The sequence below is a fragment of the Rhodnius prolixus genome, unplaced genomic scaffold (genome assembly GCF_049639745.1).
Source record: "Rhodnius prolixus isolate KJV_2025 unplaced genomic scaffold, Rpr scaffold_11, whole genome shotgun sequence".
In the NCBI taxonomy this organism is placed as follows: Eukaryota; Metazoa; Arthropoda; class Insecta; order Hemiptera; family Reduviidae; genus Rhodnius; species Rhodnius prolixus.
Window position 1 is genome coordinate 17,397,822 of NW_027411625.1, and position 26,563 is coordinate 17,424,384.

At 34.2% G+C, this 26,563-nt stretch overlaps 1 protein-coding gene across 3 annotated transcripts in view; it reads left to right on the plus strand.

The window, feature by feature from the left end:
* The first annotated feature begins 1,322 nt into the window (after positions 1 to 1,322).
* Positions 1,323 to 26,563, plus strand: part of slgA (proline dehydrogenase slgA) — a 62,679-nt gene continuing 37,438 nt past the window's right edge. The window contains exons 1-4 of one of the 3 annotated variants that reach the window (XR_012461519.1): positions 1,323 to 1,973; positions 17,363 to 17,571; positions 18,931 to 18,977; positions 19,084 to 19,098. Coding sequence is in view for 2 of the 3 variants with exons in the window: in XM_074138824.1 (XP_073994925.1) it covers positions 1,593 to 1,973; positions 17,363 to 17,571; positions 18,931 to 18,977; positions 19,084 to 19,098 (652 nt within the window). In the remaining variant the exon portion in view is untranslated. The remainder of the gene's footprint in view (positions 1,974 to 17,362; positions 17,572 to 18,930; positions 18,978 to 19,083; positions 19,099 to 26,563) is intronic. The other 2 variants (XM_074138824.1, XM_074138825.1) reach the window with 2 other exon arrangements.

Genomic DNA, 26,563 nt, shown 5'->3' on the forward strand with positions numbered 1-26,563 from the left:
TAGATTTTTTTGTCGCAAATGATGCCCAAAATCGCTTCCCGAAGTGACGGTAGTCTTAAGCTGAACACCCTGTATGCAGGGTGAACCAGTAAGTACTATCCATAGGCCTACTGTGTGTACTACATCTAAAGTGGAGTTCAATGACGTATTGGCCAACTTCATATTTTCCACTGTTCTTGAGTGACGTCACTTTAATTTTTTTTCTAAAATCATTACTTTTCTCCAATAAAAATGTTATTGCTCAGAAAGTTTTAGTCCGAATTCAATTCTGATGACACGGTTAGAAAGACAGACAAATTTTACAAAAATTGACACCATTTTGAAGCATAAATTAATCTCCAAACATCCTCACTCTTCCTCCGGATACTGGAAAAATAAAAGTAATCGAAATTTTTAAGAAAACTCATTAGGCCCTTATGTGATCATCATCAGACTAAGGTGCTGGCACTTTTTATAAAAGTTTCCTTGTCTAATGGGCTTTCAAGCGGTATATCATTTTCCAGGTTACAAATTGCATTAGGTATTAACCAAAACAACTAGGTGTCTTACAAATAAACTTCCCTTACATGTTAGACTTGGTTTCAAAATTTTCTATTGTACCATATTTGAAACTAAGCAAATTAACCTTCGATTATAAAAATAGCAGTTGTTCGAAAAATATTTCCATACATTTTCTCAAATATTTCAGAGAGTTATGATTTTTTTTTTTTTTTAGTGCAATTTGTAACCTTTGACTTCCTTATTTTAAGACAATCTACTTTAAAAATTGACTACTGGTCCATCTAAAAGAGTTTTCAATGAATTGAACAACTTGATAACTAACACTGTTGAGTGCTCGTGAACACGTTTTCTTGTAAACAAACGTAATTTCTCATAAGAAGATAAAAGGAATCCTGGAAAATGATATACCGTTTGAAAGTCCATTAAACAAGGAAACTTTTATAAAAAGTGCCAGCACCTAGGTCGGATAATGATCACATAAGGGCCAAATGAGTTTTCTTAAAAATTTCGATTACTTTTATTTTTCCAGCATCCGGAGGAAGATTGAGGCTGTTTGGAGAATAACTTATGCTTCGAAATGGTATCAACTTTTAGAAAATTTATCTGTTAGAAAAAAAATAAAATAAAAAATACTAGGTGCCCACTTTTTTACGCTTCACAGGTGATGAACTAATTTTTAATAAATTTAAATATTGAATTTTTAATTATTTACCTTTGTTCAATTATTTAAAATTATTTGTGTTTTTTATTTTATTTTGTTACATTTTTTATTTAATTTTCGACACTAAAAAATAATTAGTGTGGCTACACTGGTTTAGTTTGGGACTAGAATTGAACAAGATCTTTTTTGCAACTGCGGCCAGTGGTTTGGTCACTGGGTTTCAGTAATTAGGTTGGTAATTGTAGTTTGGTTTTAAAAAAAGTTAAAATTACGATATATACGAGGAAACACTGTAGAAAAGTTCCGAGACTTTTAAGTAAAAAATCTTTTTGACTGTATCGGCTTTGGTTTTCAAGACTTTTTTTTTTAAAGAGAGAAATTAATTTTAAAGAATTAAAAAAAATTCTATAAGTGTTGTGTTATACGAGTGATGGCGTTTTTGAGGCCTGTCTTAAAGAATAATAGTGTTACAACAAAATTTGGTAATAAAATTTATGGTATTTATTTGGCTAAACCAACGGATAGAAGGAGCGGTAGATCTATAATTTTTAGTAGTACTGCTGATGGTCTACAACAAATTAGATTATTAACTAACACAACAAAACAATTAAATGCAACAGAAGCTGCAACGGCATCTACTGCAAAAAATAATGAAACAATTGATAATGAAAAACCAAAATATGATCCATTGGATACATCATTCAATAATGCTGAAGCCGCTTTTAAAAGTAAGACAACATTTGAAGTACTCAGAGCGTATATTGTATACACTTTATGTTCATCCAGTTATCTTGTGGAGAATAATATGAAAGTAAGAAATTTATTTATCTTTATTTTTTGCAAATTTTCAAATTTGACTTTTTTGTTCAGCTCAGTGTAGGTTAGGTGGCATTTTTGAAAAGGTGCCCCACATCAATTCTTTCATTTATCACTACACAAGTATTCAAATTAAACTTAATTAGTTTCGTTAAAGTAATTGGACTTTGACGACGCAAAAAAAAAAAAAATCGTAGGGGCCAAGAAAATTTTAATTTTTTCTTCATGTAGACCCATTTTGTGTGTGTGTGGATTTGGCATGTATCCAGAAATTTCTCAAAAATATATCATCCCACGTGCAGTGAACTATAATTGTTAGGTTAAATAGCATTTATATATAGTTATATTATTCTGTTGTAGAAAAAACTGTTCTGGCAGATTGTATTTAAGAGATTTATTTAGGTCAGGTTTTTGAAGAATCGATAAACTGCCGTCAAACTGTCTTTCAAAGATTTGAAGGTCTTGTTTTTTTTTTTTTTTTTTTTTTTTTTTAATGGTGGTTCATGATTAAAAAATAAATCTTTATCTTACAAGAGGTGTAAGAAAATCTTGCGTGTACATAAAAAAAATTCTCTTACTTCTGACAAATGTTCTTCGAAATTTTAGTCTAAATTATTTAAGTAGTAAAACCATGAATTACATAGAATGGAAGTTTAAAAGTTAGTCCAAACTCACTAACCCTTGGAACAGCTAGACATCAGATCTCATGGAAACATGCCTCGAAACAAAAGTTTTTTATCTCTAAGCAACCCATTAAATCTTCATAAACATTATGTGAGAGCTGGACCTTACTCTAAAGTGGTACCTGAGATAATACACCTAGTGGACAATATAAAAATGTGCTTGATCGCAAAATTTATGATAAGTTAGTGTCTATTGCTAAAAAAACTAAGTTTGTATTACTTTGTAAATTTTTGATCACGTTTAAACTATAGATCATGGAAATGATTGCAATACAGGCATATTTTTGCGGATTGTAGACTCACTGATACCATTTTTTAGTTTGGACTCGTAGTCTTTCCTTTCCAGTTTTAGCTCTAGTTATTTAATTTTCTGTTAAGAATGTCATAGACTACAAAATGGTTACAGTCTGGTATAAAAGGTGAAAATAGGAGTTTCATGAGTTGTAGAAGGTTTTTTTTCTTTAATTTAACAGGAGGTGCGTGGCCAGAGAACAGAAGACACACCAACAATAGATGTAATGTAAAAAATATAATTAGTAATAGCATAAGCCCTGGTGGTGACCTAGCCTGATCGTAAGTTTGGCGAAAAATAATAAATTATGACTTAAATTGGCAATATTCTTTTTTCTTTAAAAATGTAATATTCGCTAACATCAGGCGTATGAGAATGGCAGACTTACTCTATTAACCAAGAGAAGGAATTAATTTCGTGCAGATTTTCTATTTTGAGTTTCCAGTGTAAATATCCGTTTTAAGTTTTGTAGACTTCTGTTTTAGAAAAAAGTGGTTTTTACCAATTTGCGTGCGTGAAATTTTGCATCCACGGTAAATAGAAAACCAAAATTCAAAGAAAGTTAAAATATAACCTACCGGACAGTTGTATAAGGGTTTCTCGTCAAAAACTGCACAAAAAAGCGTAACATCGAAAAACATCCAACTTTGATATTTTTTTTTCTTTTTCTATAAAAGATAAAATTACCAAATTTTCTTTATAATATAGGGCAAACCCTCCTTTATAACTGTAATTTTTTGCAACAACCCAGATCTAATTAGATTTCGAGAAAAAGATTACCGAAAATGGGAAAAAACGGCATTTTCAGAAAACGTTCTTGTAACCTTTTTTGTAAAAAACGTAGCCTAAACGCGCGAACCGATTTTTATGAATGAGGTGTCATTCGATTTTATGTAGATGTACCTTTTGTGGGTCTCGACGCCGTACATCAAATGCGATCCCCATGTATAAAAGGCCCCTTCCAAAATTATTATTACTAATAACTCTGTAAATCTTAGCCTGATACCGACGAAACTTGAAGGATGAAAGGGTTAGGGCGCCCCTACGTAACATTAAAGTGACGTTCTGCTCTTACATCTACTTAGTGAAAGTTTTGTAATAATTTAAAATTACCGTCCCGTGAACCTATTTTCGTGAATGAAGTGTCATTTGGTTCAAAATTTTATATAGATTTGCATTTTAAAGGTCTTAACGCTGAGCATCTATAGGGGAGGAGTCCCGCCTCATATGAGTAAGGTCCCCGTAAAACAATTAATACTAATAACTCTATGATTTTGACCCGATTTTGATACAATTTAGCATGTAGGAGTGGTTTAAGCTTCCCTATGTAACATTAAAGCGCCATCATGCTCTTACACCTTCTAAGAGGAAGTACTGCAATCGTTCAAATTAGCAACGTGCGAACAGATTTTAATGATTGACTTGTCTTTCGTTTGAAATTTTAGATACTGTAGAGTCGGCTTTTTGGGGTCTGGATGGTACATACTTAAGAGGGGAGTGTGCCCCACGTAAGATTAAAATTTGAACCGGAATGGGACCTACCCCCCACGGCACTGCAGCCACAAGAGGCTTTTTGTGCCAGATCTCTTTTTCAGATCTAGTATACGATCCCACCCCTACTAAACAGGTTGAGGACTTTCCCTACGAGTTCTTTTTGCGCTACTATCTCCTTTGTTCCAAAGGTTTCATAGCGACACAATCGAACAACAGGTGAGAGGCCGTCTCCTCCTCTTCCTGACACAATCTGCACAACGGATCCGAGCTGATAAGCTCCACCTTGTGCAGATGCTTCCTGTACCTACCGTGCCCTGTAATATGCCTGTAATCAGAGTAATCTGATTTCTACCCAAACACAGGGTCTCTTTGGCTCTTTGCTTACACAGCCAAGGCATAATAGTCTTGCTGAGTTTAACCCCAGGACACATCACCCAGTTCTTCTCGTGCTCCCTCCAGATCTAATCGCTGAGAGCCGCACGAACCACGCCCTTGTTGATCCCTAGGACAGGCTCCAGGCCGATGAAAGGAGAGTTAGCTCCAGCACAGGCCAGTTGATCAGCTGTCTCATTCCCCTTAATTCCCACATGACCTGTCACCCATTCCAGCCGAACTTTATTGTGCCGAGCCAGTAGTTCTCTGGTCTTTCTGCGTTCTTAGACCAGTGAAGAGGTAATTCTGAAGGAAATAAGGGCCTTCAGTGCAGCCGGGCTGTCCGAAACGATGCATATCTTCCTATTTCTAAGATCCATCCGCAGGTTTTCCTCAGCACATACAATATTTTGATTGCAAGAACCTCGGCCAGGAAGACGGTTGCGTATCTCCCTAGAGATTTCTCAGTGAGTACCTCGGGCTTAACCCCATTCACTCCGGCCCCAGTCCCACAGACTCCATCCGGTGCTGTTCCATCCAGTTTACCTTCCATTCCGTCCTCTGAGAAACACCTGAAATGGAGTCTCAAAACTGTGGGTAGGACAGATACTGTAACCAGCCTTGCCGATAACCGACCCAGGGTCGACCTTATCCGTTATGTTCATATGGCCAATGCAGGAACTAATGCGCCTCCATTGCCCATTGCAGGCCATTCTGTACGCACTGGCCCTTGCCTCCGCCTGAATAACATACTGAAGCGGAGACAGCCCCAGTAGTACCTCCAGCGCTACAGTAAGGTCCCTGTAATCATCAGACAGGCCAGTCTCTGCAACCTGGCAAGAGCCTTGATGGCCGTCTGTTGTTCAGTCTTCCTCCACCACACCACCTATGCAACATTAAAGCGCCATCATGCTCTTACACCTACTAAGTGGAAGTTCTGCAGTCGTTCAAATTATCGATTTACGAACTAATTTAAATGAATGAATTGTCTTTCAGTTCGAAATTTTACATATGGTAGATTCGGCTTTTTGGGGTTTCGATGGTAATTCCACTCCCTAACTATATTGTTAGGAGGGGAGTTTGCCCCACGTAAATAAAGCCCCCTTTTAAACGGTTATTAAGAATAACTGTAAATCTTCGCCCGACTTTGATCAAATCAGGCAAGAAGAAGAATTTAGAATGTGTGACATTTAAGTGCATTCCTGCTCTTACACCTACTAAGGGGAAGAATTTGCAATCATGCCGTATTCGCAGTTTAAATTCTTTTGCCTGTATACAGAGAAGAACTGTAACTGCAAATCATTTTTCTTTTCCCTCTTAAAAGTTATTTCACATCCCTTAAGAGGAAGTAGTGTTATCAAAATTTATCTTATTGCTCTTATTGGAAGCTACCGGTAATTGCAATTTTCTTCCATTATCCCTCTTAAATGGGTTGTGATTATTCATCACTTAATTCCACCTCATTTCTCCACTCTCCATCTTCTTCCCACCAACTTGTTACCATTTCTCATAACTTGTGTCAGTTTTTTTTCATCCTACATCTTCCAATTAACTTTTCACCACTCTCCCATAACTTTTCTCTCAGTTTGCATTTACACCTTTCGAACTTGGTACCACTCCCCCATAATGTTACTCATAGTCTGAATCTTCTTTCCACAACTAGGTACCTTCCCTTCTAACTTTTCTTTTTGTCTTAATTTTCTTCGCTCTAAAGTTACACTTTTACATTCTACATCTACCTTCCACTAACTTAGTACTGAGTATTATTGCAAGTATAAAAAAAAAGTGCTTATCTAAAATGTTAAGAAAACCTGTAAGCCAGATAAAGAAACTTAACAGAATAGGTTTTTAAATGTTTGGAATATTTGGGAAAATGTAATTATCGATTATTTTTAAAGTTATAACGATAATTAAAGAAATATTCATGTATTACTGATTGATCTATTAAATTGATGTTAAATGTATTTAAAATTAGACTAAACTGAACTAGATAACCTGATCCACAAGGCTTTGATAAAAACTTTTTAACTTCTATATTCGGCGTAAATCAGCCTAATTATTCCCGATACCAAATTTTTAAAAAATCATTAGATATATTAATTTGTTCCAATCAAGTAACAAATAGGAAAATCTATCCAAAAGGGGCAGAAATCTCCTCAACAAAAACTTACAGTTTAAAAAGTCAAGTATAAGGGTTGGTTAAATGACTAAAGGTACACAAATCACCAAATACCCAACATTTCATTCATATTTCTAGTATCATATTTTTTAGAATGTATTAGGTGACCCTTATGCTGGCCATTTTCAAATACAAAATATTTGTTCAGTAAAGTTTAGCTCCCATTTAATTTAGAATAATTTTAATAGGAGGTATTAAACTATTCATGCATAGGTTTAAAAACAAAAATGTAATTGTTTTACGTTAAAAATTTAAAATGCATATACAAACGTACATACCTATTGTTTTTGGTTTTTGCTTTTGACATCTGATTTAAGAGGAAGTTTAGTGCAGCAATAGAAAGCTAACATTGTTCGGTTTATGTTCAATCTTCGATTAAATTGACTGTTACTTCATTTTATCTAATAGTTACGCGTTAAAAATAATATGTAATTAATAATAGGTAACCTAGTTTATTAATATTCAATGTATTAATTTAATTGCATTATTATTTTAGATGTTCTCCTCACAACGTTATACGAGTGTGTATGTAATATAAAATAGATAAATATATGTATATTTTTATTTGATTATAATACTTCTTTACAACAAGTACACAATTAAAGGGACTGTATTAAATTAAAATTTGAAAATGAATGAATTCTAATTATAAGTATTATTTATTTGTTATTAACTGTGTGTAATTTGTGCTCTCATATTCTACTGTAAGACGAATTCAAGTCTGAAATTTTGTTTTAACTTTGTGATTCAAATCATGACATTAATAGACCAACTCCAACTTTCCCATTTTCTCTTTAATGTGCAAGTGAATGTGATGATTATTCAGAATGAGATGTCACAAGAATAATTTGGAACAGAGTTAAAATGCGGTGCCTTTTTAGTACTAACTGTGATGATGAGATACGTTGGGCTCAGGATTTCGAAAACGACCTGAATACATTGGGCGTCACAAATTGGAAAAGGAAAGCCGAGTGCAGAGAGCAATGGCTTAATGTTGTTAAGAAAGCCAAGGCCCACCCCGGGCTGTTGTGCTGTGTAGTAAGTATGATGATGGGATACATCTTTTATTATTGTAACAGAAAAATATTTATGGATGAAAAAATGCCAGCACAAAAGTCTGTGACATCAAATGTTGGATACTAGCTGATTTGTGTACCTTTTGGCGTTTAATCAACTCTTTTCTTAAATTTTTAAACTGTAAGTTTTGTTAAGGATATTTAAGTTAGATGCCACAAAAAAGTGTTGATCAAATTGGTTGGAAGTTGGAACTAGCCCCCTCATACCCTAAACCAATGGTTCTCAACCTTTTTTGTATCACGGGCGCATTTGAGATTGCAAAAAATAGTGGCGGGCGTAATCGAATTATTAAAAAAAATTAATGAAAAATATAATCATGAAAGTGAGTAAAAAAGTGATAATTTATGCAATTTTCGAGTTTTTCGGAGCAATAATTTGAAAATTGAAGTAACTTTCTGTTTTCTTTAATTTAATTTTATTATTTTAAGACTGGTGTGGGCGCATGCAAATAGCTCCGCGGGCGCATATGCGTACCTATATATAAGTACCTATATAGAGGTCTATAGGGATTTTACTTACGTGCCCGCGGGCTTAAGGTCGAGTACCCCTGCCCTAAAAATCTGTCATCGGACGGATGGGTGTTTTTTCCTTCGTTTCACTTCTTGAGTCTTTCAGTAAAATTCCATATTTGCAGATATATGGGCAAATTAAATGGTAATTATTGGAATACGCAAGGATCATGTAAGTGTTCACATCAGAACATTTTACTTTTGTTTTCACCCGATGGGATTTGTTCAGTTTGGCATTACATCAAAAATTTTGGGGCGACCTTTGCTCCAGATAGAATGTGATAAATGTAAACATATGGAGATAAGGTATGAAAACAAACTTTATTAGCAAGGCTATGTGATAAGGTGAGACATAAACGTAAACAATGTTTTCCTCTATTATTTTTTTTTAATTAAATTTTTTTCAATACTACATTATTACTCTTAACTTTTTGAACTTCCTCTTAACTTGTAATGTGTGCATAACAACTCCCAACCACACAGTCACATTTAGCTTATCAGTGTCGAGTGAATTTCCACAAAAGATTTTTTCGCATTTCCAATTCTTGAAATCTACGACCGGATGTCTATGTTCAATCTCTTTTTTATCTTCGGAAATATTTCTTGCATAAGTATTCGAATACATCTAGATCTATAGTTAAGGATGAAGAAACAACTCAGTAAAATAAAGCAGTGACCTTATCGTATCAACGCATCCTATCCCCGCTGTAACATTTGCATTCTTGGCGAGACACACAATTGAAGTTAGATCTTCGGACTGAGTCCTCAAAATTAAACTGTCTTAAGGTAAACACAGTGTAAACTAAAATTGTGATATTTCGTAAAGGAGTTCATTTGGAAATATTAAGAACTTTAATTTTGAAAATAATAATATTGAAGTCAGGAATCTGTTTAACTATCTAGGAGTGGTGTTTTCCTCCTCAGGGAAGTTAGGCAGGCGTGTTTGTCGTCTCTCGCCAGGTGTGCTGTCGCCAATCAGAAGATATTTAAAGTGTTACAGGCGACCAAATCTGATTCATGGGATACAAAAAATAAACTATTTGATTCGTTGTCAGAAAGTGTGTTGCTGTACATGAGTGAAATATGGGGCCCCCAGTATTCATGTTTGGTGGAAAGAGGGCAGATAAAATTGTTTGTTATTATTCAATTTATCCTCTAGTACACCAGATGGTTATGTTAGAGTAGAGATAGGTTGCACTCATGTCGTTTGTACAATTTTAAAAAGAACGTTGGGATGGTGGTGCAAGCTATTAGAAATGGATGAGGGCCAGTTGCCCAGGCAATGTTTTAGGAGAATAATTGAAGTAATAGATTGCAAAACCATTCCATTTAACTGAACATATGAGTCAAGGGACCTTCTCTGCCTAGTAGGAGCTAAACATATCTGGGATTGTCAAAATGTTGATCCCTACCCACCCTGACCTCTACTGGGCAGTTGTCTAATAAGGCCGTTACAATTCGGCCTAATAAATTAGACTTGATCCTCTGACAAATTGTAGGCGCTAGACCTCTCCTTGACAGGGCCCGAGACATTATTAAAGTCCCTTTCTATGTCCAAAAAATTTTATTTAAAAATCTATTGCCAATTCCTTGTCCTCTAGGGACTTTTGAGGAAGCCTATCAATGACATCTAATGCAAGAACTAACAACTTGCCTGTCTGATAGGCATACTGAAGGTCACTGAAGGGATGAATTTCGTCCCTAATATATTAATCTAGGAGCCTTTCATTGGAAAGGCATTGGCCTTAAGTAGAAAGAATGATAGACTAATTGGTCTGAATGTCTGCGGTGCCTGATCCCCTATTCTCCTAACTTCAGTCAACTGCAGTCAAGTTTTTGAGTCAAAACCCGAAAACCCAAAATTTACAAAACGTTGATTTTTCAGTATTTTGTGGTGATTTGGGCATTTTTTTTTTTAATGCTTCAAATATCTATACCCTAATTATATGCCTATTAGTTTGTGTTAGGTTTTCACTGAAATCGCCGACCGAGAAAGCGACTTTACTGATACGATTTTTCAGTTGTTTTCCCCGTCAAAAATAACTGCGTTTATTAAATTTTGCTTGTTGGGTACGTATAAATAACTTTTACTTTTATTTGAATTTTTTTCTCGTTTTTTTTTTTGTCAAAGAATGTGAAAGTTTTTTTCTGTAAAGTAATTTTTAATAGGTTTTCGTTTTTGCGTTTATTTTTGCTACAATCAGCGCGTTGGCGCTATAACAACTATAACAGAACTATGAATTACAAAGGTATTCGAGTGGAGAAGTTACCGCAGTGGTAACACAACATTAGGCTATTAGTCGCTCCCTTTACTTGAGAGATCACGAGGCCACTGCCTCTTAAGGCGTCTTGTCGGGTTATCAGCAAGAGTTCTTGAAGAAAGGTCTTTAGCTAGAGGATTTATGTGAGATTGTAGGTTGAAGTGGAGTTTTCTGTATCTTTTTTTAGCAACTTGTGTGTTAAGAGGAATGTTAAGGTCAGTGTGTATAGTCAGGTTGGAGACATAAAATCGAGCGTTTACAATAGTTCAAAGTATTTTAGATTAAAGGGACTGAATACTTTGGAGATTTGTGCGTTTGGTTGAACCCACAGCTCTATTTTTAATAGTAAATAAATTTTTAATTTTAGCATGCTACAAATCAGTGAACTTAATGAGTAAAAGTATCAAGAATTTTGAATTTCCTTCAAATAAATCAATCATAAATATTATAAAAAACATGTAATATCTCTGGTTGGTTCACAGTTACGCAGAGATAAAACTGAACAAAAAAATTCATTATATCAAAATTACAATTTTTTACATTTTTTTAGATAGACAATAGTTTTATTAACGTTATTCTAACTATCTCGTTTATTCGTAGAAATGAGATCGAGCACATATGTATGGCCCCAGGATGAGTGCTAGCCTCGGCGCTGGCGTCTCATAAAAGGTGCCAGCGTTAGCATCGCCATTTTTTTTTTAAGAGCGTCAATGGAAGCGTAAGGTGTCAGATTGAAGATCGTCAATATAAGGAATTTCAGGTCTAGAAAATCTTCTTCAGGCTGGCAAACGAGGTGATCTTGCGGTTACTCTCCGTCCCAAACCTTTTTGCGGTATTCCATATAAAACTGCTAATAGGTCCATTGAAAAAGTCCTCGCTCCCCTCTGTCCTAACATTTCGTATTGATATAGGGTACTGATATGGATTGTTTTCTTCGGATACCTTAAGTGCCCAATTGTGGCGTAAGTGCAAATTTATCGGCCACAGTACCAAATTTGATTGGAATAAATCACTTATAAGTATGATTATTATAACAATGGCGAACAATTCCTTGAGGATAAGTAGTCTGCTGTTATAGTGAATGTCATAACTGTAAAAAGCCTATAGCAGTCCAACTGATTTATTTGTTAATTGTATGTGTCAGTGAAACGTTATAAACCTTCAGCTTCTGACATAAATGTGTTAAGTGCTGACTACACAAAATAAATTAGTCGCAACAACAACCATATACAGGGTGACCAGAGTTATACACTCCACCCACCTTTTTTTTTTAAACGGTGGGAAATTTCGAAAAAATAGAAAACACGTATTTAATCATTTTTAGTCTAGATTATTTTCAGTGATTGACCAATTTTTTTAAACCCCAATATCCCGAGATATAGCATCCAACTTTTTTTTCAAATGGAATATTGTATTTTTTTCCCCATATTTTTTTATAGTACTTGAGCTCCTAAAAAAAAAATTTTTTTTTAATCGGTTAGGTTTTTCATAAGTTATGATAATCTAAAATATGAACAACCAATTTCGGTTTAATGTCAAAATTACCATTTTTTTTTAAAGAAGCAGTTCAACCATCAACGGATAGGCAAGCTAAAACTCTGGACTCCCACGCTTTGTTTGTAGCAGCATTTATGGTGGCAAAGTCAAGATCTATGCAGGCTAGAGTTATTCGACGTACCAGATCTTCGACTGAAGCCACGGGATTAACGTTACTGTACACTTCATTTTTAGATATCCCCACAAAAAATAGTCCATTAGGGTTAAGTCCGGAGATCGAGGTGGCCATTGGATCGGACAATGAGTTCCTAAGCACTTTTCATGTAAATTTCTGTCCAGGTAACGTCGAACAACTCTCGCGTTATGTGCCGGGCAACCATCTTGTTAAAAATACATATTTAGCCGACGTTGTAGAGGAACATCTTCAAGCAGAACTGGCAAAATGTCTCTTAAAAAAAAGTTAGATACCTTGCACCAGTTAAGTTCTCTCTGTAGAAGTATGGGCCGATTAGTTGATTTCCTAAAACTCCACACCAAACGTTTGCAGAAAAAACAACCTGAACGTCGAATAACTCTAGCCTGCCTAGATCTTGACTTCGCCACCATAAGTGCTGCTACAAACAGAGCGTGGGAGTCCAGATCTTTGGCTTGCCCATCCGTTGATGGTGTCCAGTTTGAACATCTTATTTAAAAAAAATAAGGTAAAAAATTTGGGAATTTTATCTTTTATAGAAAAAGAGAAAAAAATTGTCAAAGTTGGGTGTTTTTCAACGTTACGCTTTTTCGTGCAGTTTTGGACGATCAACCCTTATACAACTGTCCTATCGTATATGCTTTTCCTTATATTGCATCCTTTACCTTAGATGTATTAATAGTTGTCGACAATCAGTTTTTGGTTCAAAAATATGAACATAGTTATATGGTAACATTTACAGCTCTCGAAACCGATTGATGACCAAACACTGTGGAACAAGTTTAATACACTTGAGGTGTAAATTTGAATATGAGTTTGCAAAGATTTTAACTGAAAACTATGTGCTTGTGGGTTTCAGCATATTCATCGTAACTTTAGTAAATTATTTTGAGTGTCCCCTGCACAACATCTGTTACATCATGATTAGTGCAGATTGAAGGAATATAATTTTTAAACCAAGCTCTTTATTGCTTATATTTTTAGTATGGTACAATCTGTTAAATCGGATTAACCAATTAAAAAAATAAAACTGTGTCTAGCGTTTAGACCTCACTCGTTTTTAGAATTGCTACCGCTGAATTTATTTTTTTTTCCCTTATTGAACCACGCAAATTAGTCAATATTCCTGTTCTTGTACCAGCAATTTTTTTTCAGCTACAATGTAACATATCAAAGAGCTTGTAAAATATGAGGTAAATAATAAAAACTTCTCACATCTATTATTTGAAACTACGTCAGACTTTTTAATTCGTGATATTAAATAACATATATCCACCAAATGTATGGTACGTACCCACTTTTCTGCGAGCTGTTACGTTCCATGTTGATGCGTTCTTTAAGCTTAAAAGCCGAATTCTTGCACTGCAGCATTTAGTCCTCTATATTTTTGAGCCACCTGTCTGAAAAAGAAATGAACCTTTGATGATGGTGCCAGATTGGGACTGCATGCAGTGAGGTAACAGCTCAATCCATCCCGCTCTTTTTTGAACAGTCCTAGAGCACCTGGTCCTCTTAATTTGGGAAGACCATCCTCAAAACATCTAAAGGATTGTATTGGCTCGAGAAATGGAAAGTTATCCCTGACTGTCAGCTCCCCAATATTCCTAGGACTTCTCTAGAGAGCCTAGTAGTTGCCAGGAGTTGGAGGAGAATGTACCCTTTCTTAGTAGGGGGGCTTTGGAGTTTAAATTTTGACACCAGAGAGTGATTATTCCGAAATCCTAAAAGTCCCTAGACAGCGTGAGAGAATAGTCCCTTTGCAAGGAGCCGCTGTTAGGTGAGCTGTCTCACCTGGCAACAAAGAGGGGCTAGTATGTTAGAGGTCCTGTTGTGTTGCAGTTCAGAGTTCACCTTCAACAAAAAATTGAATAATGTAACAAACACGTGGTAGATTTCAACCCTAATTCATATGTTCAGAAGAAACATCACATTCCTGGTTGTTGTAGCTGTAGAACATCCTCCTTTTTCCAATTTCTTAGAATGACTACAAATTTTGTAAATCACTATTACATTTAACCAACAAAAGAGGGAATATAACTGATCTATCAAAATTTGATTGTTTTATTTTTTAAAAGGTAGAAGATTAAGATGTGATCCAAAGCTTTTTATTTTTATTTAATTTTTTTAATGATTAGAGGTCAATCAAAATGATCAAACTTAAAAGAGATTCTTTTTTATTTTCTTACTCACCACGTTAAAACTGTCCGGTAGGACAGTTGTATAAGGGATTGATCATCAAAAACTGCACGAAAAAGCGTAACGTTGAAAAACACCCAACTTTGACAATTTTTTTCCCTTTTTCTATAAAAGATAAAATTCCCAAATTTTCTTTAAAATAAAGGGCAAATCCTCCTTTATAACTGTAATTTTTTTGCAACAACCTAGATCTAATAGGTTTCGAGAAAAAAGTTGCCGAAAATGAGCAAAAACGGCTTTTTCAAAAAATCTTCTTCTTCTTGTTACCCTTTTTGTAAACAACGTAGTGCCTAAACGCGTGAACCGATTTTTATGAATGAGGTGTCATTCGATTCGGAATTTTATGTAGATGTGCCTTTTGGGGGTCTCGACGCTGTACATCGGAGAGGAGTTAGCCCCCTTTATGTAAGGTCCCCTCCAAAATTATTATTACTAATTACTCTGTAAATCTTGTCCCGATTTTGATAAGATTTGGTAGGAAGATAGAGTTAGGGCTCCCTTACGTAACATTATAGCGGCGATCAGCTCTTACACTTGTTAAGGGAAAGTATAGCAATCGTTTCAAATTATCGACACGTGAACCGATTTTCATGAATGAAGTGTCATTCGAATCGAAATTTTGTACAGATTTGCACTTTAAAAGTCTCGATGCTGTGCCTCATAAGGAGGGGAGTTCGCCCCACCCAAATAAGGCCCTTTCTAAAACTATTATTACCAATATTTCTACTATAACGCTTAGTCCGATTTTGATAAAATTCAGCTCGAATAAGTGGTTAAAGCTCCTCTACGTGGCTGTGAAGTGCTATCATGCTCTTGCACCTATTAAGAGGAAGTACTGCAATCGTTTAAATTATCAATGAGTGAACCGATTTAAATCAATGAATTGTTCGATTAAAATCTCTTTGCCTAGAAGTACTGCAATCGCAGTTTATTTTTCTTACTCCTCTTAAAAGGAAGTACTGAAATCGCAGTTTACTTTTGCTATTTACGTACAAATACCTTCCTATTTTATTCAAAACGCTTTTTCAAAAATTTGTTATTGAGGATGGTTTGGGGGACCGCAACTATAATCATTCTTTAAAAAGATCTCTCCAGTGGTAGTTACGGTTGCGACTTAACACCTTAACAGGTTATAATGATAGAATTGCTTATTCCAAATTTAAAAAAATCTGTTAACCAGATATGTAACTTTGCAAAATAGACAAAAAGGAAAATCTATCCAAAAGGTACAAAAATCTCCTTAACAAAAACTTACAGTTTAAAATGTTAAGTATAAGGGTTGATTAAACGCCAAAAGGTACACAAATCAGCAAGCACCCAACATTTCATTAATTCTTCATTAATATTTAAGTAATTTTACTGCATTAATATTTTTTAGAATTTATTAGATGTCACAGACCCTTATGCTGGCCACTTCATTTATAATATTTTTTTGTTATAATTATGATAAATCACATATACGTACATGCATGTTAAAGTAGAAAAAGTAGTTGGAGTCGGCTACTGTCTTGAATTCGTCTTGCCGAAATATTCGTGAGCACAAATAACACACAGTAATAACAAGTAGATTATTCAACAATTATTCATTTCTCAATTGTAATTTAATTTAGTCCCCCTAATTTTACTTATAGTAAAATACTGGAATAATTAGCTGTCCAAAAATATGCGTATCTTATATTGCGTATTGTGGGAAGAACACCTTGATGGAGAATGTAATTGAAGAAAACTATATTATTTGCGATAAAGCCAGATAATTATTACCTATTATTATAAACGTTTGACTACTTCATAAAATAACAATTACTTTAATCGAAGAATGAACTTAAACCTACGATTTTTATTTAAAAATAAAAATAAATAAATAAAATAAACAAAGTCATTGATGTATGTTGGTGTAAGCATTTTCTAAAAAAGGTTTTGAATTTTTTAGCCTCATAATTTTTTTTTATTTTTTATAACGTTTTTCTTTTTAACCTGTAATTAACAGTTTGATTATTATAAATAACTAGATATTACAGTCAATCTACAGTGCTACTTGAAAATATATTTTGTAGACGAAAATGGCCAGCATAAGGGTCTGTGACATCTAATAAATTCTAAAAAATATTAATGAAAATTAATGCAGTAAAATTACTTAAATATTAATGAAGAATTAATGAAATGTTGGGTGCTTGCTGATTTGTGTACCTTTTGGCGTTTAATCAACCCTTATACTTAACATTTTAAACTGTAAGCTTTTTTTAAGGAGATTAATATTAATACCAATTAAGTTGCGTAATTTTTTATTTATTTTTTAATGATTTAAGGCGCGTCAACATCAAGGTTATTGGCGCCTGGAGCTTTTTTCAGTGCACTACCGGCCTCCGGACAGTGTTCTCTCGTTACAGACAACACTGTCCATCACCGGACAGTGAGCTGTAAGAAGCTCCTAGGAAGAGAAAATCTAAGGGCCAGCAGCTGGATTCGAACCCGGAACCTCTGCGTGGGAGTCCAGTACGCTAACCGCATAGCTAATCCCTTCCCTAAGTTGCGTAAAGCTTCTATAATTTAGAACCTTGAGTTGAGTGATCTTTTCTCATCAGAATTTTTTGTTTTACAAAATATTGATTTTATTTTGGTTTTAATTTTCAGCTGATGAAACTAACAAAACAAATACTTGGACAGGCATTGTTTGTTAGATTAATGAAATCAACTTTCTATGGGCACTTTGTAGCTGGCGAGGATCAGTTTAAGATAGTGCCAACTTTAATGCGATTGCGGTCATTCGGTGTGAAACCCATACTTGATTATTCAGTCGAAGAAGATCTCAGTCAGGAAGAAGCAGAGAAACGAGAAGTTGAGTAAGTGTTTGTTACTTATATAAATATTATTTACTAATATGGACGTACATAAAAAGAAACAGAACATAGTCTTTCTATTACTAATTTTTTCAACTCAGACGGACTACCCACAATCTCATTACCAAAGTAACTAAGAAAGCAAAAATAAGAACATGAGCCAGCAAGCTTGAAATCAGACTATGGGTGGGAGACACACTCCAGTTGATCAAACAGTTGTACAAGAAAAAAGGTCATCAAAATTAGCAGGAAGGATGGACCTCAGTGAGCAGCAACAATTTTAGACAAATTCAATGCGAGATAACATCATGGAACTCCCGTTACAGAGGTTATAGGAAGAGAGAATAGTGATAGCTCGAATAAGAATCAGTCATACCCGGGTAACTCATGGATATCTGATGATAAGTAGAAATGCGGCCCTTCGTTCATGTAATCGCGTGTACACAGCAACTAGTTCAAAATAAACGACTCTGGAAGTCCCATCACATGTTCATCTCAAGTTGGCAATCCATTTACTTTTAATTAGAAATCCATTTACTTTGTTTAGAAATCCATTTAATTTTGTTTGGACAGTCGGAATAAAACCACTTTCGTCGTTAAGGTCTTTAAATGATTTTATGAGGTTGAAGGGGTTCACAGACTCCAAGTCGGCATTGGCGTACAGGGAGCATAAACATGTTTAATTCTTTTGATCCCATTTAGAACATTTTTATTCGCCATATTAAGGTGTTCACAGGTAATGTACAGTAATAAAGATTCGTCAGTAGATTTAATTTTGAGAAAGTATTTATTTATACAGTGACACATAACTCAATATTTTTCGAGCTGGGAACTACTGCTCACTGTTCGCAGGTAGGAATATATCAGTACCCCGGAGGTATACAACATTAAGTCCATTTTTTTCAAAATTTCTTTTTTTAATGTTTCTAATACAAAATTATTTTTTAAATTACATAACCATGTGTTTACGTGCATCTATGTTAATTATTATCCACCGAAGATTTATGCAAATTACTCACATGGGTTTATAAGTTAGAAAATACCGCGAAAAAAATCTTTAATTTGTTCTCCTGTAAAAAATTAAAAATGTGACATAGTGTTGTATACCTCCATGTTACTGATATGATTTTGAGTACAAGATCCACTACTTCAGCTTCAATAAGGATAGGGGATACTTGGACGAAGCTCACTTTCCTGACTTATATGATGCCCTTTAATTTGTTTGAAATTTTCCTTTCATCTTCTAATTTCGGAATGGATTTGTAGCTTTTTAGCTGTGTATAGTCATATATCATAAAAATAGTTTGTAATTTTTACAAAAGGAATATTTACTTGTGCTTTATTTATAATTATTTGCTTTAGATCCAGTATTTCTGAGGTGTTGAAGAATGAAGCGGCAAGTAAAGAAGGTATGCTCTTAATTTATTATTGCAATTTTTTAAATTTATTTTGCAGAATTAAATTTTGGTAATTTTATAATTTGATTTTCTGATTTTATTTTTTTGTTCAATGCAGCCCCATCACGTGAAGGTAATCTTTTGGATAAATCTTTCGCTTTCAATGTATCATTTTGAATGTGATTCAAGTAGGGGATTTGTTTGCTATAAAATATCCTGTTAGAGCAAAGTGGACTAGCCGACTTCTTCAGCCAACTTTTCGTCACAGTTGGCCTAAGACTCAATGGATGATTTTAACTATCACGGATATGCAAAAACCTCATTGACATTAACTTATTTTGGCACTGTAAAATCTTATTCTAACGGAGTTTACGCAAAAAATTGTCCGTTTTTCTAACTACAGAAAATAATTTAAGACAGATGCATACTTTGTATGCTGCGCGTAATGTATGTAAAATTCAAAGGCAATTTGACCTTGTTCAGCGTACTGCCATCGTTGTTTCATGAAATGTAATACTGATAATTCGAACATTAGAATAAAATACAGCTGCAGATTGGACATCACGACATTTCTTTTTGTTCCTTCTCAAAAAATTGACTATTGAGTAAATTAGTAATGAAAAGTCAGTTCGCAAAATCCCAGTTTTCTGCATTTACACCCCTCTGTTCGGGGTAGGGTTTTATTAAAAACCAAAAAAATCCATATGATCTTGAAGCTCAATAAATGCGCAACTTTTTCTGAAATTATGTGATTCCTTGATTCATTAACCATGGAGAAAATGCAGTTGAAAATTTTAACAAAAATCATCGAGAACGAAATTTTTAGACATTAAAGTAAAAATTTCGTTGTTCTAAGAAACGTTTTGAGGCTCTGGGTTACGCAAAATTATAGGAAATTTAATGCTCTTTCGTTTACAACAAACAGATTTGTTGTAGGGTAAAGGATAGAAAAGTTACGGCAGATTTTATGGTGAAAACGCGAATATCGACGGAAAGTTAAACATGCAAATATCTCGTACACTATTGAGAATCAGGCCATAGTGAACAGAATATTTTTTGTTGCATTTGAGCTGCTGAATCACTCCCGAAGTTTCGTCCACTCCTCCGTGCAAACCCTGCGGGTATACATATAGTATAATACAGGGTGTTCATTTTAAGACGGCTCAAATGCATTTCATGCTTAAACGGTTAATCTGAGCAAAAAATGGTAGAGGAAAAATTTGTTGCCCGTCACCTCTAGTTTCTGAATATGTGACTTGATTTTAGATTCCTGCCCGCATACGCGGCTGACGTGCGACCAAAAGTGAGGGTTCGCAGTTGAACCCCATTTTCATATACACAGTTTTAAAGAGTTTCAAAGAGTCGTAAAAAGTTATGAAAGAGTTACAGAAACTAAGAGCCAGAAATGGAGAAGCAGGTATATACGAGGTGTGTTCAAAAAGTAACGGGAATTTTTAAATTTCGCGGGTTTTGAGAGTCTGATTGTAAATTTTTTTTTTTTATTATGTTGGTACACATGCCCCTGAAGTACGATAAAATTTTCAGTAATATTCTTTGTTTACTTCTTAAGTGGCAGCCGTTAAGGTTAGACGTGTTTTTCGAGCTTGGCGATTTTTGTTTGTTAAAAAAAATGGATCAAAGAATTTGTATTAAATTTTGCGTAAAAAATGAAATAAAGTGTGTGAAATGTTAATAAAGGCATATGGTGAGTCTGCTATGAGTAAAACAAGGATTTACGAGTGGTATAAGCGTTTCCAAGATGGCCGCGAAAACGTTGAAGTTGACGAACGACCTGGACGTCCAAGCATATCAACAACCGATGAAAACGTGAAAAAAGTGAAAGAAATGGTTATGAACGATCGCCGAATCACAATCAGAGAAGTCGCTGATGATGTTGCCATATCAATTGGCTCATGCCATGAAATTTTTTCGGATGTTTTGGGTATGAAACGTGTGGCAGCAAAATTTGTTCCAAAATTGTTGAATTTCGAACAAAAACAGCGGAGAATGGAAGTTGCTCAAGAGTCACTCAATGAAGTCGACAACGATGCGGATCTACTGAAACGTGTTATAACAGGTGACGAAACATGGGTTTACGGATATGATGTCGAAACTAAGGCTCAATCGTCCCAGTGGAGGCATTCTGGATCGCCAAGACCGAAAAAGGCTCGACAAGTGCGGTCGAATGTGAAGGTTATGTTAACTGTGTTCTTCGATTTTAATGGCATAGTGCATCATGAATTCTTGCCACAAGGTCAAACAATCAATAAGGAGTACTACCTACAAGTTCAACGCCGTTTGCGTGAAGCAATCCGAAAAAAACGCCCGGATTTGTGGCAAAACAATTCATGGATTTTGCACCACGATAATGCACCTGCTCACACTTCATTGCTTGTTCGTGAATTTTTGGCCAAAAACAAAACTTTAACGATGCCCCAGCCTCCATATTCGCCAGACATGGCTCCATGTGACTTTTTTCTATTTCCAAACATAAAGAGAACATTAAAAGGCCGTCGTTTTACAAGCATAGATGACATTAAAAGCGAATCGCTGAAAGAGCTGAAAGCTATCACAAAGATCGAGTTTCAGAAGTGTTTCGAGGATTGGAAAAAGCGCTGGCACAAGTGTATTGTATGCGAAGGGGACTACTTTGAAGGCGACAATATTAATGTAGATGAATAAATAAATATTTTTTTCAATAAACGAAAATTCCCGTTACTTTTTGAACACACCTCGTATATGCAGATATAGCGGGACTTACACGGGAATTTTGGTAATTACAATTGGACAGATACAATAGACTACAAATACAATAAATATTGAGAAATTTCTTTAAACAACAAAAACCGTTAAACACAAAACACAGGAGAAACCAAATAACCCTTATGAACTAAATACCAAATAACCAAAAGATTTGAAGTAAATAACCCAGCAATAATTATGTACAAAATTTTGGATATCTATTTATTTTTTAATGATTTTCACCAAAACAAAGAGCAAAATACAAACAGACAAACTATCTAACATAATTTACAAAATAAATTGCCAGGACTGTGACAGTTGCTATATAGGCCAGACAAGTCAGTATCTTAAGGCAAGGGTGACCAGCATCAGTATGATTGTAAGACAAAAAAGACGACAATTCCACCGCGCTACATAGACACCACATTGAAAATAAACACAATTTTGACTTTCAGAATGTGGCAGTACTCGTTAGGGAAAAAACCAATATAAGCGAAATTTTCTTGAAATGTGCCACATAGTAAAACAGAACAACACAGTTAACTTTAGGACGACACGTCGAATTTAGCCAATTGCTACAATTTTATCATTAAAAAATAAACAGATATCCAAAATTTTGTACATAATTATTGCTGGGTTTTTTAAATTTACTTCAAATCGTTTGGTTATTTGGTATTTAGTGCATAAGGGTTATTTGATTAGTTATTTGTTATTTGTGTTTTGTGTTTAACGGTTTTTGTTGTTTAAAGAAATTTCCCAATATTTATTGTATTTGTAGTCTATTGTATCTGTCCAATTGTAATTACCAAAATTCCCGTGTAAGTCCCGCTATATCTGCATATATATACCTGCTTCTCCATTTCTGGCTCTTAGTTTCTGTAACTCAACCAACCCGCATAGCCACGTAAGTTTTAATAATTATAAAAACATTTATTGTATTTTACAGTTTATGTTTATATTACTGATTTTTCTATGTTACTGACTGTAAATTGTTTTGTATTTTTAATATCCAGGCCCTGAAGAGGACAATATATTTGTCGAAACGTTGGCAAAGGAGACGAGTTGTTTTATTTGGCCGATTCCTCGCAAATCTTCCATCCTAAGTTTAACAATTTACGGTCACGAAACCAATATATTCATAGTAGCAATAAAACACAGTAGTTGACTACAATTGTTTGTGCAACTTATCTTAATGACATGATGGAGGTTTTTTTTCATCAGAGTTAATTAATAATAATAATTCAAAAATAAAATGGTTATTTTTTTTGTTCCTTCTCCAAAAATTGATTAGTTTTGAATGATTATTAATTAACTTTGATGAAAAAAAAAAACTCCTTTATGTCATTAAGATAAGATTGTCAATAATATTAAACGTGTAGATTCATCATAAATTAGGCATAGCGAATTCGGAGGCAATACGAACAATTTTTGTTGCAATTTTAGGATCTACCTATTGTATTTTATTATTAATGTGTTACTACAGTTTTGGTTCTCCTTCAGCCTAGTGTTACATACTCCAATCTTGCTCTTCTGTGCCGAGTATCCAAAGTGGGCCTTTTAACAGGGCGATACGAATGTAAACCAACCTGTCTCAATCGATTTCTAATCGTTTGATCAGATACTTGAGTTTCAGAGGATTCAAAAAGATGATTTGCAACTCTCGGGCGGTCAAAAAAGGGTTTCTGCGGGCATTTATCCTCACTAGGGGTCTTCTCTTTCAGTGGTTCTTCGAAAATTCTTACCACCATGGCGTCTTTGTCCAGTTTCAAACTTGCGGTATGTTTGCAATGCTCGGCAAACAACACTTGGTGCAATGTTCAAAGCATTAGCAATTTCAAGCTGAGAAAGGCCCTGGAAATGAAACTGGACAATTCAATTTGTCCTTTTATCACATAGAGATCTTCTTTGCATGATGAAAAATAATAATTAAGAAGAAAACAAATGTCCATTCACTTTTAAATGCATTAGAATACTGAATCTTTAAAGGACAAAATTAGCAATGTTTGTTTTTGTTGTTTATCAAAATGAATTAACATTTGTACGACTAAGAAGTGCATTAATTCCTTAATATAAACAAATATTGAACGCCAAAATAACGAGATAAACATCAAAACATTGTGCAAGTTAATTATATTTGATGTTATTTATAAATTCCTTAGCAACTTATGAGTAGTTTATATATACAGTGACTCCCATTAATATTGGGACACCTATTACAAAATGATTTAAAAGGAAAATGAAAACAACTTACAAAAGTTTGGAATTTTTTTTTTTTTAAATTACATTAGCAACATCTGTGGAAATTATATATAAGTATAAATCGATGAAATTCCAAACTGTTAGGTAGCACTTTTTGAAAAAGTGTAAAATAAGGCTCTCAAAAATATTGGGACACCAGAAGTGCTAGAGTTTAAATGTTCAATATTTAAAATCTCCTACTATTTAATAATTGGTTGGTAATAATTTAATAATTGCTTTTTGACTTACAATAGCCCTCAAACGATCAGGCATAGGTGAAACAAGTTTTTGGTTAATTCAGGTGGTGTTTTTTTCCTATTCTTCCAGGAAACATCGTTTTAATTCATTTTTGTTAGATATTACTCGTTTACTTAAAGCACTGGCTAAATATTGCCATAAATGTTCAATGGGATTAAGATCTGGTGACTGCGGATAGGTTTGGAATACTTTTGGGCAATTGTATAACAGTCACTGACGTATCACCGAAGCCGTAGGTTTGGGGTCGTTATCTTGGTAGAATTTAGAAGACCCTAAAATACCAAATGTTTGGGCACTTTTTTCAAATTATATTTTAATATATTACTATAAACCATTTTGTGCATCATTCCATCAATAAACACTAATTCTCCAAATCCTGATGCGGACATCCAGCCCCAAACCAGAACTGACCCACCTCCACCCGGAGGTGCAGCTTTAAAAGCCTTTAAAGTTGGCTGTAAATTCTTCTTTTCGAGTTCAGCATTCGCTTTCCTCCAGACCATAACCCTTCCATCTGACTGGAAAACATTAAATTTTGATTCATCGCTAGAGTATATCATTCCAAAAGTCACTATTTACATTGGAATATTTTTCGGCAAATTTCACTCTCTTAACACTATTTATCTTACTGACAAAAGGATTCTTCCAGGCTACTCTACCATGATAGTCGAGTTTTCTTAGCACTCTCCGAACTGTTTCTGCTCCTTTTTTGCTCTCTGAACATTTCAAAAATTTCACATAGAAGTTTTGGAGCACTAAGTCGGTGATCTTTTTTAATTCTTTTAATGTATAACGCTGCTCTCTCTCAAAGAGCAGTTGAGGACGGCCTTTTTGTGGGGTTGAAACAATTCTTTTTTCTTTTTGGTAACGCTGAATGATGTTCCACGCAGTAGATGTTTTAGGTCCGATCAGTTTTTCTGTCTCTCTAACACTTTTTATTGTCTTTGTGCAAAGAAATTACAATTTTTCTTTGTTCAATCGTTGTATTTGTATTTTTGCGCGACATGTTATACCTGGCTTGATTTATATAAACTAATTTAATTATTAATTTCATATTGAATATATGCTTAAGGTATATATTTACAAATTGTATAAATATTCGGGCAAAACCTTGGACAAACTATAAATTATAATAGTGTCCCAATATTTATGAGAGGTAGAATTTGCTCTTATTATTATATATATTTTTTTTAATCTACCAAAACATTTTTATGTACTTATTTAAATAGTTTTTATTTAATTAATAGTAATTATAAAATGAAATGATTTTATAAAAATTTGAATAAATGGGTGCCACTTTTAATTTTCGTCAATTTTTAACTTCTGTATGTACTGTCCCAATATTAATGGGAGTCACTGTATCTTTATTTATTTATCTGTACACAGGATATTGCCCCTTACAGAAGGAGTTAGCTCCACAATTAAATAAAATTAAAACGGAGATTTACAAACACATATAAATAATACTCAATATAAACGACTCAAATAAATATAAAATTGACCGAACAAGTAACATGGTACGAAAAAAAAAGAAGTTAAATTGAATACATCCATACAAAAAGAATATCATGAACAGTATATGTCCAGCCACAATATCTGATGTTTTATAGTTCAACAAAAAAGTAAATCTAAAACTATACAAAGTTTGGCTATTACTACTCCAAAATAAATTGTTGCAACTTTAGTGCAGATAGCAAATAATTATGAACATTTAATATGCTAGAAGTATCGATACAAATAAAATTAATGAAATCAGAAAGGTATTTCCTTCTTAGACCATCATAAATGAAACAAATAAGCTTTAAGGTCTGCTTCTAGTTTTTATTACAAAGTGTTCATAACCGCTAACAATCATTTTTGTAATTAACACTTTTAACATTAATGCAAATTATGGCCATCACAAATTCGGAACTGGCTGATCAATTTCAACTTAGCAATATTTGCACGAAAACACAGATATCTCTCGCCAAGGCCCAACTTACTAATCAATCTAAACTCCGGGTTATAAGTTGAAAAAAAGATCTATACATCCCATCGAATGGTCCGGAACATCATTTGGCAAAATATAAATAATCTATTATAGATAGGCCAGTGGCATTAGTAAACAAGAGATCTATGACGCTCTTACCTATTTTGGAAACATAAGCATATACACCGGTTAAATCTGAGTAGGTTCTTCCATTGCAAACAATAAAACCCATCTCTTCCATTAAGGTTATCGATTGCCTACTTCGACTGTTTATCAAACCATCCTTGAAAGTCCTAGCTCTTCATCTGTATGTGTACCGAACAACATATCGTCCAGCTGGTGCAAAAGTTCAGTTCTAGCATATATTCATCCATATTTCTTTGGTTTCTGA